Source organism: Dipteris shenzhenensis, chromosome 22, assembly GCF_047967505.1.
Source record: "Dipteris shenzhenensis isolate YYH24624 ecotype China chromosome 22, Dip_SZ_1.0, whole genome shotgun sequence".
Classification (NCBI taxonomy): domain Eukaryota; kingdom Viridiplantae; phylum Streptophyta; class Polypodiopsida; order Gleicheniales; family Dipteridaceae; genus Dipteris; species Dipteris shenzhenensis.
Genome location: NC_141617.1, coordinates 49,451,176 through 49,461,977, shown reverse-complemented (window position 1 = coordinate 49,461,977; position 10,802 = coordinate 49,451,176). Strand labels below are relative to the sequence as shown.

Sequence of the window (10,802 nt, the reverse complement as noted above, 5' to 3'; positions counted from 1 at the left end):
ATCTAATTCTTAGTGCAGACGCGTTAATAGATGTGCTATTAGATGCTCAAATAGATGTGCTAATAGACGCGCCCACATTTTCACTATTCTAGTAGCACCCATAGACGTGCCCACTATTTTGCGTGTCTATCAAGCATGTCTATAGTTGCTTTGTCTTGTTGTGGTCCATTAAAATACCATTTAAACAATTTAATTTAAACAATACAAATTTAAAACAATTGGATACTAATTAAACTATATTATTTGAACAATACAAATTTAAAAAAATTAAATACTAGTTAATCTTAAAACCATGAGTGTCCATTTAAATACCATTTAAACAATAGAAATTTAAAACAATTGGATACCAATTAAACAATACCATTTAAATAATTTAATCCGCACTTGTCTATACCAATTATATTTAAAACAATGAGCATCATGTGGAGATACCAAGTTTAAAACACAGACACAAACTTCAATTGATGAAAAGTTGAATACACAGTCATAAGTACATGAATAAAATAGTGCCAGAGGCACAGTAGCTATTCAATGTCTAGTACAAATGTATGTTCATTGTAATTCAATGCCCAGTACAAATATATGTTCATTGTAATTCAAATACAACATGCCCAACAAGAGCCTTGGGCTCATCTCAATCATTGGTTGCATGACCAACTGTGGATTAATGTTCAACTTGCTCATTCTTTCTCTCACATCAATCATAGCAGCACGTGCAGTTGCCTTCTTTTCCAACATAAGATCCACAATAATGTATAGGAGACATTCGAATAAAATTTGTATGCAAGCGGTAGTCTACTTTCAGATATACATCCAAACACTCTTTCCAAAAAGTGAACATTTGCTTGATGATCCGACTGAGAGCATGTCGGATCCAAAATCTCCGGAGCCACCCACTCTCTCAGTCTCTCCCTCCCTCGTTGTGCTTCAACTTTCCTCAGCTCAAACTCTACCTCATGCATTCCCTGGGGCCTAGAAATAAAATTATAAGAAGCCGTTCTAGTCTCACCGGCCTTTAGCATGAGACCCCAATCAATGACACCTACTCTGGGACAGTGGTCTCTTGTAAAGTCCAGTACAATATTTTCAGCATGTAGATCACAATGCATGATCCCTGCCGTATGAGCAACATACACTGCATCCACAAGGGCATACACAATTGAGGGAATATGGTCTAGAAACCCATGTAATCTAGCCATGTCATTAGCTTCAATCTTTGGATCCTCCCTCGGATTTCTGATCACTCCTCCTTGCTTCAGCTTGAGATGTGCATGCCTATATGCACCTTTGCGAAAAGGTAATTGCATCATCATTTTCCCTAGGGTACCGCCATTGAAATATGGAAAGATAGTTACCCATGGAGTCAGTACCAAACACCATCCGACTCTCTATTTCCCGCAGCCATCGTAGATGCTCTAAACCCTCTGCTCCTTGCGCATAACACCCATCACAAATGCTTTAAACCCTCTGCTCCTCATGTGAAAACTGCTAAGATTGCAAACAAACACACTAAAAACCCAACAACCACAACTACAAAAAACACGCATCGTCAGATTAAGCATCATCCAAACAACAAAAATCCAAAAAATAACAAACCCACCAACAAACACTCAACAAATGTACCACTAAAAGCAACACACGTATACACAACCACACATGCTGGCCCACATGTCCAAACAAACGCATGTAGAAAAAATCCAACCAAAATACCACGTGGCCTCTTTTGGGACCTCCGCTCAGGGAATTCCATGTGCCAGACGCCCCCTCCCCCATCCGTCAAGAAATCGGCTCCAGTCGCTGACATCCAATCGAAAACTGGGTCCACCGGCTCCCACCCTCCAGTCAATTGCCGGGTGGCTCGGTTTCCTCCCGAGAATTGGTTCTGGGCATTGATTCCCTACACCTTCTCTCTTCTCCTTCTCCTTCCATTCTCCCTTCTCCTTCTCCTTCCCATTCGATTTTCCCTTCTCCTTTTTTCCATTTTCCTTCTTCGACTTCTCCTTCTCCTTCCCTTTTCCTTTTCCTTCTCCTTCTCTTTTCCTTTTTCCCATACTCATTCCTTCTTCTTCTCCTTCTCTTTCTCTTCTCTTTCTTGATCCTTTCCTTCTCCTTTCCCTTGCATGTGTGTTTAAGTTGAATTTTGAATGCCTTAAGCATTCATGAGATAGGGTAGGTAGTAATGCATTGTTCCTTCCTTCTAGTTGATGGTCATGTAGAAAGCATCATGCATTGAATCTTCATGAATGAAGCTTTAAAAATTTAAAGTAATAAGCATAGGATCAATTCATATGAATAAAGATTTGATGCATATGTTTCATACAACTTAACTCTTTTATGCATATGCATATGGAAAGAGGGCATGAATGTTGGAAATAAGGGATTGTATGAGGGAAATTGGGATAAAGCATGAGGGTGGGATAGGGAAAGAGGGCGTGCATGATGGAAATCAAGGGATTACATGAGGGAAATCATGGGATTGCATGAGGGAAATCATGGGATTGCATGAGGGAAATTGGGATAAAGCATGAGGGCATTGATAGGGAAAGAGGGCATGCATGATGGAAATAAGGGATTGCATGGTGATAAGCATAGGTTCAATTCATATGAATACAGATTTGATGCATATGTTTCATACAACATAACTCTTTTATGCATATGCACATGCACATGCATAACTCTTTTATTCATATGCATATCTCTTTTATATATGCATATGGAAAGAGGGCATGCATGATGGAAATAAGGGATTGCATGAGGGAAATTGGGATAAATTATCATGAGGGTGGGATGGGCCCAAGAGGAAAATAAAGGATTGCATGAGGGATTTCTCTTTTCTCTTTTCTTCTCTGCTCTTCTTATGTTCTTATCTCCTTTCTTTCTTCTCTTTTCTTCTTTGCTCTTCTTTCTCTTATTACTCTCTTATCTTCTTTCTTTCTTCTCTTTTCTTCTCTGCTCTTCCTATGTTCTTATCTTCTTTCTTTCTTTTCTGCTCTTCATGCAGCTCGCCATGGCTTGTAAGAGAAATAGACAAAGGCTACGAGGTTTAGGAAATTCTAATTAGAGGCCCTTTTAAGACCCAAATCTCCCCTAATGTGTCTAATTGATGACTAGCCCGGCTGTCGAAATTGTTGTGTTTCCTAGTAGTTAAAGTATTTAAATTTAATTTTTTTTGGCCCTTTAAACCATACCTAAGGTTCTCAATTAGGTGTGTCCTTGGGCTGAGTAGAAGCTCACGTAGTGTACTTTTGAAGGATTACTTGGTTGCATGTATGCATAGAATAAAATTTTGATGTTTGTGAATAAATTGGTATATCTTATACTCTTCAGGATGCATGCTTCACATGCAACATAACACTTATAATGCTGTCACGGTCTTGTCTTAAATCTTTATTTCATATTTTTTTGGTATCATGTCAAGATTAGAATGTGTACTACAACTTGAAGACAAAGTTTGTCAAATTCCGTTGAGCAATGCATAGGTTATGGGTCAGCCAAGATACCTTTCTACAAAATATGCCTTGAACATCACCAAAATGATCCATCCCTCACGTAAGGTCAAAAAGTTAATCTACACAAAGTGACATTAAAGTCACTTAAGACACTCACAAAGAGACAAAACCTAAACTTAAAACTCATTACAATGAACTAAACTACTACTAATCCTAACACTAAGCAATTGTTAACATGGTCGACTTGACCAAAGGGTAGTATTAAGTAATGAGACAAAGAGAGTTGCCATCTCTAGAGAGAAATATCCAGCAAAAGACAAAAGCATTTAGGACCTTCATAAGAGGACAAAAAATTGACCTTAACAATGCATTAAAAAGCCCTAAACAACCAACCACTAACACAAAGATTACATATCATCTAAGATGGTCAACTTACCAAATGAACTAACATTTGCAACTTGGACCTCATTAGCAAAAAATAAGCACATACATCCCTTAGGTTCCTTCTAGGACCTAACAAGCAAGCATTTTAAAGCAAATTTGCAAAAGTTTAATCAAAATCCACATCTAATTAAGATATTAACCTTGACCATGAGGCTTCATGAGAGCCTAGAAAAGGAAAAATCGGGACTCTACAAGCAAATTGATGGAATCCACGTCTTTTGGTAGCCATGGAAGTAGAGATAATTGCGGCCCCTCATGCTCATAGAGTAGTCCTCTAGTTTTAAATGCAACAAGGAAACTCCTTGTACCCCTAGAAGTTACACAATGAAGCCAATTAGACGCATAAAACAACGACTATCCACAAGAGGACGTAGAATTGTGACGAGCAACTCTTACATTTAAAAAAAAAAATATGTGGAAAAGGGGGAAGTAGTCTTGTAAAGATTAAGAAAAATATGTGGGATGAGGGAAGTAGTCTTGTAAAGAAAAAGAATTGATTGAAGAAGCTGGTTTTCTTCAATGGTCAAACTGGGACAAGCCAATGGTAAATCTACAAGAAGCCGCTGCTGCAAACAGCAGACTCAGCGGTTTTATATTAAAGAATATTAAGGAACTTGTGGCTGTGTTTTTTTAGTATATTGCGTTTGATCCGGATCGGTAAACAATGTGGGAAACAGCTTGGAAGATTGGGAGAGACCGATAGATCATCAATGTTGAATAATGCAGTTTGCATTCCTCTGTCATCCTTCATTTTTGTTGTTTGTTATTACAGTTGTGCACCCTAAAGCTTTCATCAGCCTTCATCAGGCTTTCTTCTCACTATAAGGGGGAAAATCTTAGCCTTCATGGAGGCTCAAGCAAATTCTGTCCCCGAGGATGACAACAAGATTGATGTTGTGGAGTACAACTTGTAGAAGAGCTGGCGTCATTTTTGCCTGAACTGCGCGATCCAAAATATAAGCCTGCAAAGTTGGTTCGGTCGATTGAAGCAGCTCCAATTAGTATTATAATAGCACGAGTGATAGCAAGCTTCGATTTCGCCTTCAAGAGTTGCTAATGTTACCAAACGATGAAAACCTGCCATTGGATTCACTCGCTGGTCACAATGACAATTCTAGCACAGAAATAACTAGGCACCAAGCACAAAAGCAATCCTGATGTTAGATGCTAGCATGTCTAAGTAACCTTAATTTTGAATGATCGACTTCTAGCTGAGCTCAAACGGAACCCTTACTGTTTGCAATCTTATTTCTTTTACTTTCATTAACCATACTCAAAACCATACGAACGGTTATGAAGACCAAGCATATGCTTTGAAGATTGAATGTTTGCCTATTGGTTCAACCACGTAACCATCAAAGAAAATGCTAGTCTTCGATTATTTGAAGCTGGGATAGCATATTTGAGACTTCAACATGTTATTAAGATTGGAATTTTCCTCCCTACTGTACTTTCATCCATATTACAACTATATGTCTCTATAATGTTCAAGCGCGCACCTGAGAGCAGTTAATCAGACAAGCTACACGGCTAGTAGAACCACAAAATTTCGGGAATGTATGGTCACAGCCCCAACAATTTGCAGGATGAATGGAACGGGATGGCTACAGGATGTTTCTTTATGAGCGATGATTACTCCAGCACAACAAGAAACTTTCAAGACTGTAAGGTTATCAAACATAAAGCACTTGCCGGGATGGAGTGGCTACAGCGGATGAAACTAAGATGCATGTATATATTTCCTTGGATTAGTTTTCATTGAGATAATATGGGAGTAACGATCATCTAGAAGAGCCTAGACGTAGTAATGTTGAGCTGGGAAATAGCCTTCTTACCCTTCTTCCTTGGACCTGAGCGCAGCGAAGGATCCATCCAAGTTAGAGACTGTGGCGTAGGAGTTGGAGCTTGAATGATCGATCGTTTTGAGCACTTCGTCCAGAGGTGCAAGGAACCTGGTGCTGGCCTTATCGTGGCTCTGAATACGCAGGAGGCTTGCCCTCACTTCCAGCATCGTGGGTCGATCTTGCGGACTCTCCTGTGTGCAGTGCAACGCCACGCTCATCACTTGCACCACCTCCTCTCGCCGGGACGGCACCTCCTGCTGCAGCAGTGGCTCCAGCGTCATCGTGGCTCGCTCAGGAAAATTGGATCTCACCCATCTCGATAGATTCGAGCTGCTGGGATTGCTGCTCCCACCTGCCAGCTGCTGATCGCCGGGCTTCCTTCGAGTTAGCAGCTCCAACACTACCACTCCGAAGCTATAGATGTCTCCCTCTGGAGTAAGCGATCGCGCGTTCAGGGCATGGCAATCTGCTCAAAACACTCATTGTTAAGCATTCCTTCATTCCCCGGTGCAGGCTAGCTCTGCATCGTACGGTGGATCATGCTACACATGCATCCACGGTCAAAGCAACATGTTACATAGCGAGCTACTGGTTCCATTGATCGGAACCAAAAAGTTTTGTTATGTTCATTACGAGGTGCTTGCTGGAATACTGAAGTTCTTACCTGGTGCGGCGTAGCCAACGCTCGTCGACACAATCGCCGGTTGCCCTTCCGCTAATTCCACTTCCGACCTACGAAGCATCTCTGCTATGCCGAAATCAGCTATCCGAGGCTCGAAATCATCGTCAAGGAGAATGTTACTAGGCTTCACGTCGCCATGCACCATAGGCACAGCACGGCACTCGTGGTGGAGGAACACCAAAGCGTTTGCCACGCCCAGGATGATTCGGAAGCGAGTTTCCCAGCTTATCTCGCAGCCAGTATCGCCATGCAAATGCATGTCCAAGCTTCCCTTTGACATGAACTCCTGAACAAAGGCCATGGTATCTGCACTGTAGCAGTAACACAGTAGCGGAACGAGGTTCCGATGCCTGAGCTGTCCCAGAAACTGGAGCTGTGGGAGCAGACTCTCTCGCTCTTTATCACGAAAGCTTGCGGGCAAGCTAAGCCTCTTGACCACGATCACCCTCCCATCTTGGCGAAGCACTCCACGGAACACTGTGAAGAGCTTCCCTGTACCTATTACATTGCTACTTCGGAAGCCCTCTGTGGCTAGCCAGAGATCCGTGAGTGTCAATTTCAGACTTTTGTCGAAATGCAGAATTTCGGTTTTGGCATCTGCTTCGGGCTTCCTCGCTCGACGTTGTCCAAGGAGGTAGCAACACCACCACACCAGCCCTGTAGCGATAGCCACCACTGCAGCCGAGCATACTGCTGAAGCGATCACCACCTTCACATTAGATCTCAGACCTCCCCCATTATCATCCCTTGGGCCTGATCCTTCGCCTCCGCTTCCCTGTGCTGCAGGCGCAGGTGAGTCTCCCCCGCACGGTACACCAACGATCGGCCCACATAGAAACGGATTTCCAGAGAAAGCCGAGGCATTCATCCGCCCTAATGTACCTTCCGTTGGAATTGAACCTGACAGATTGTTGTTCCGTACGGAGAACGTTTGCAGACTCTTCAAACTTCCGAGCGACGAAGGTATAGCGCCTCCCAACTCGTTGTCGGACAAATCCAGGGTCAACAAGTTGATACACCTGCCAAGAGAAGATGGAATTACTCCGCTCAGATTGTTGGCCGCAAAACCCATCGTCTGAATCGTGGACAGGTTTCCAAGCTCGCTGGGGATGGAGCCATTAAGGCTGTTGTGCGAAAGAAACAGAACCACAATGTCGGGCAGTCTTCCGAGAGAAGGAGGGATACCATCTGTCAGTATGTTCCAAGATAGGTCCACGTACCGAAGCTTGGAGCAGTTGCCTAGATTACTGGGGATGCTTTCAGTGAGCATATTTTCAGTCACCGAGAAGAACAAGAGCGATCGCAGATCCCCGATGGAAGGAGGGATTGAGCCGTTGAATCCATTGTGACCGATCCAAATTTCCTCAAGGAATGTGCATCCCGTGATGCTATCCGGAATGAATCCTGTGAGGGCGTTGTTGAACAGGTAAAGAGCCTGGAGCTGCGTCAAGTTTCCAATCCCAAGCGGGATGGGTCCTGTGAGAGCATTGTCTCCCACTGAGAGCATTGTTAAAGAGCTCAGGTGGCCTAACGCCAAGGGCAAACTTCCTGTGAGGTTGTTGACCTCGAAGTTCAGATAATTCAGCAAGCGCAGCTGGGTTAACGTCTCCGGGATGCTACCGGAGAGGTTGCAACGCGAAAGATCGAGATGCAAGAGCGCGGTGCAGTTTCCCAGTGCTGGAGGTATTATTCCTGTGAGCAAATTGGCTGCCAGGCTCAATTGCTGCAGGCCTCGAAGCGCACCTAGCTCCGGAGGAACAGATCCAAGGAGATGATTGTTGTCCATCAGCAAAGTTTTCAGATTGGAGCAGTTCCCTAAAGTTGGCGGTAATGCGCCGCTGAGACGATTCAATTGCAGGTTCAGATTTTGGAGCTTGGTAAGCTCCCCCAATCCGTCCGGAATCACATCCCCCAGGTCGTTCCTGTCGAACAGAATGTCCGTAAGAAGCGTACAGTTGCCGAGAGCGGCAGGGATGTCTCCTGTAAATTGGTTGCTCGTCAATACGATTTTCTGGAGCCGGGCTAGCAGACCGATCTGCGGCGGTAGAATTCCCGTGAAATTGTTGAAGGAGAGATCGATCATACGTAACGACGTCCAATTGCTTATCAGAAACCCACCGATCGGACCTTCCAAACTATTTTGATGCAAATACAACTCCTCCAGCAGGTGAAGGCCTGCAAAAGCCGATGGAATGGCTCCACTCAGCTGGTTCGCATAAACGCTGAGCGTGGCAATGCTGCGACAGTCGCCGAGGGATGCAGGGATGACACCGGAGAGAGAATTCATAGAGAGCACAAGCACCTGCAAACTGGAGAGATTTCCCAACTGCGGAATGTAGCCTGTGAATTGATTGTAGCCGAGGTCCAACACCTTGAGAGCGAAGCAATTGGTGAGCGTATCCGGGATCGTGCCACTTAGATTGTTCTTGGAGAGGATGAGGGTCTGCAATTCGATTAGATTGCCGATGAGGGGAGGGATAGATCCGCTCAATTGATTGTTGGAAAGGTCGATCTCCTGGATTTGGACGCAGTGAGCGATCGACACTGGAATGGTGCCGGTGAGGTTGTTACTAGAGGCGCTCAAAGCCCGGAGAGATGCCAGCGCTCCGAGGTCCAGCGGTAAAAAGCTGGAGAGCTTGTTACCGTGGAGGAACAAAGTGGAAAGGTTGGTGCATTTGCTGAGAGAAGGGATGGCTCCGGTGAGCTGATTCTGCGAGAGAGCGAGGTGGGTGAGACTCTTGCAATCGGTTGCGAGCTCAGGACGGATAGAACCACTCAGCTGATTCGATGACAGATCAAGGGTGTTCAAGCTGCTGCAATTGGAGAGAGGAGGGATAGAACCACTGAGCTGATTCGACGACAGATCAACGGTGTTCAAGCTGCTGCAATTGAAGAGAGGAGGGATAGAACCACTGAGCTGATTCGACGACAGATCAAGGGTGTTCAAGCTGCTGCAATTGAAGAGATCAGAGGGGATGGAGCCATGCAGGGAGTTGTGGCTGAGGTTGAGGTAAGAGAGGTGAGGCAGGAGGCCGAGCTGATGGGGAATGTCGCCGGAGAGGAGGTTGTCTGAGAGGTCAAGCATGGTGAGGGCGACGAGGTTGGCTATGGAGGAGGGGATGGTACCCTGGAGGCGGGAGCCAGAGAGGATGAGGACAGAGACACGGCCACGCTCGCCATCGCCAGGAGTTTGGTTACAGTAGATCCCAGTCCAGGAGCAATACTCTGTGCTTTCGCTGGGCGGCCATTGCCAGGAAGAGAGAAGTCCGAATGGATCGGAGGTAATGCTGTGCTTGAAGGCGAGCAAGGCGAAGAGGTCTGTGTTGTTGATGGAGGAATGGAAGGTGGGAAGGAAGGGAGGGCGTTGGAGGTGGTGTTGCTGCTGCTGCTGTGTGGTGGTGATAGTGCAGAGGAAGAGGAGGAGGAGATGGTGGAGAAGAAGGGGCGCCATAGCCAATATACCACCTTCATAGCCGACCATCACAAGTTGATGAGTGTAGGGTGGCTAGGGCTACGGCAATGGCGCTCCTCAACCTGGCTACCCATTCAAAACACAATCCGTAGGGACAATGTCAGGGGCGTCTGGGCCCCGCTCTCCGCCATCTCGGCGCTCGCCTCTGGTCCTTTCCTCATACCCAACCTCGTATTTACAGGTGGCCTCTGCTGCCAATCAGGAGCGACCATCCATGCACGTAGCCTTCGTGCTCTTATCCAACGGCTGCTATTAAAAATTCTCTTGGTGCTTGATTGCACACGGTCGGTTGGCCACGTCATATTTCAACACGCTGAGAATAAAGTTTTTTCCCCGGGTAAATAAGCACCAGCACGTAGAGAAAACCTGTCGTAGAAGACTACAGCTCATTCACTATTGCCATGTGAAGTCCCATGTTCGAGGTTGCCGCCGTATACTAAAGCAAATCTACAGAAGAGATTGAGACTTTTGAGAGGTGGAAACGGTGGTCAGTTTCTTCGGTTGACTCAGGAGGAGCAGGCTGCAGGTAAGTGCGCAACAGCAAAGCCTCGGATGGGAACTCTCGAGTCTCCACTGTGGATGTGCACTCTCGAGTCTCGACGCTCTAGGTGCGGCCCGCCGGCCGACTAAAAGGCGGATCGATCGACCTTCTTCTTTGATGAGGAGAAACGGCCGGGTCGCAGCCGCTCGAGTCGGGGGCACACGATGAGCAGCTGCCAGTGCGGTGGTGAACAGCTCTGCGTAAAATTAAGTGCACATGCCACAGAACCGATGTACTGAGAGGCAAGAAGCGCCGAAGGTTGACGATGACGATGATGGTGGAGAGAAGTATGGGAAACGCGGAGAAAAGCGTCCAGGGTTGAGGGTTTTAGGAAAGGTGGAGTGATGGAGGCTCGACGTGGCGAGAGGTT

At 45.5% G+C, this 10,802-nt stretch overlaps 1 protein-coding gene across 1 annotated transcript; it reads right to left on the bottom strand.

Moving 5' to 3' along the window:
• Positions 1-4,911: 4,911 nt before the first annotated feature.
• Positions 4,912-9,870, bottom strand: LOC147888230 (uncharacterized). Its single transcript, XM_087393308.1, has 3 exons — positions 6,402-9,870; positions 5,729-6,203; positions 4,912-4,970 (listed from the first exon to the last, which is right to left on the bottom strand). Exons 1-3 carry the CDS (start codon positions 9,868-9,870, stop codon positions 4,937-4,939), a joined length of 3,978 nt encoding a protein of 1,325 aa, XP_087249434.1. The 3' UTR covers positions 4,912-4,936.
• Between the last annotated feature and the right edge of the window lie 932 nt (positions 9,871-10,802).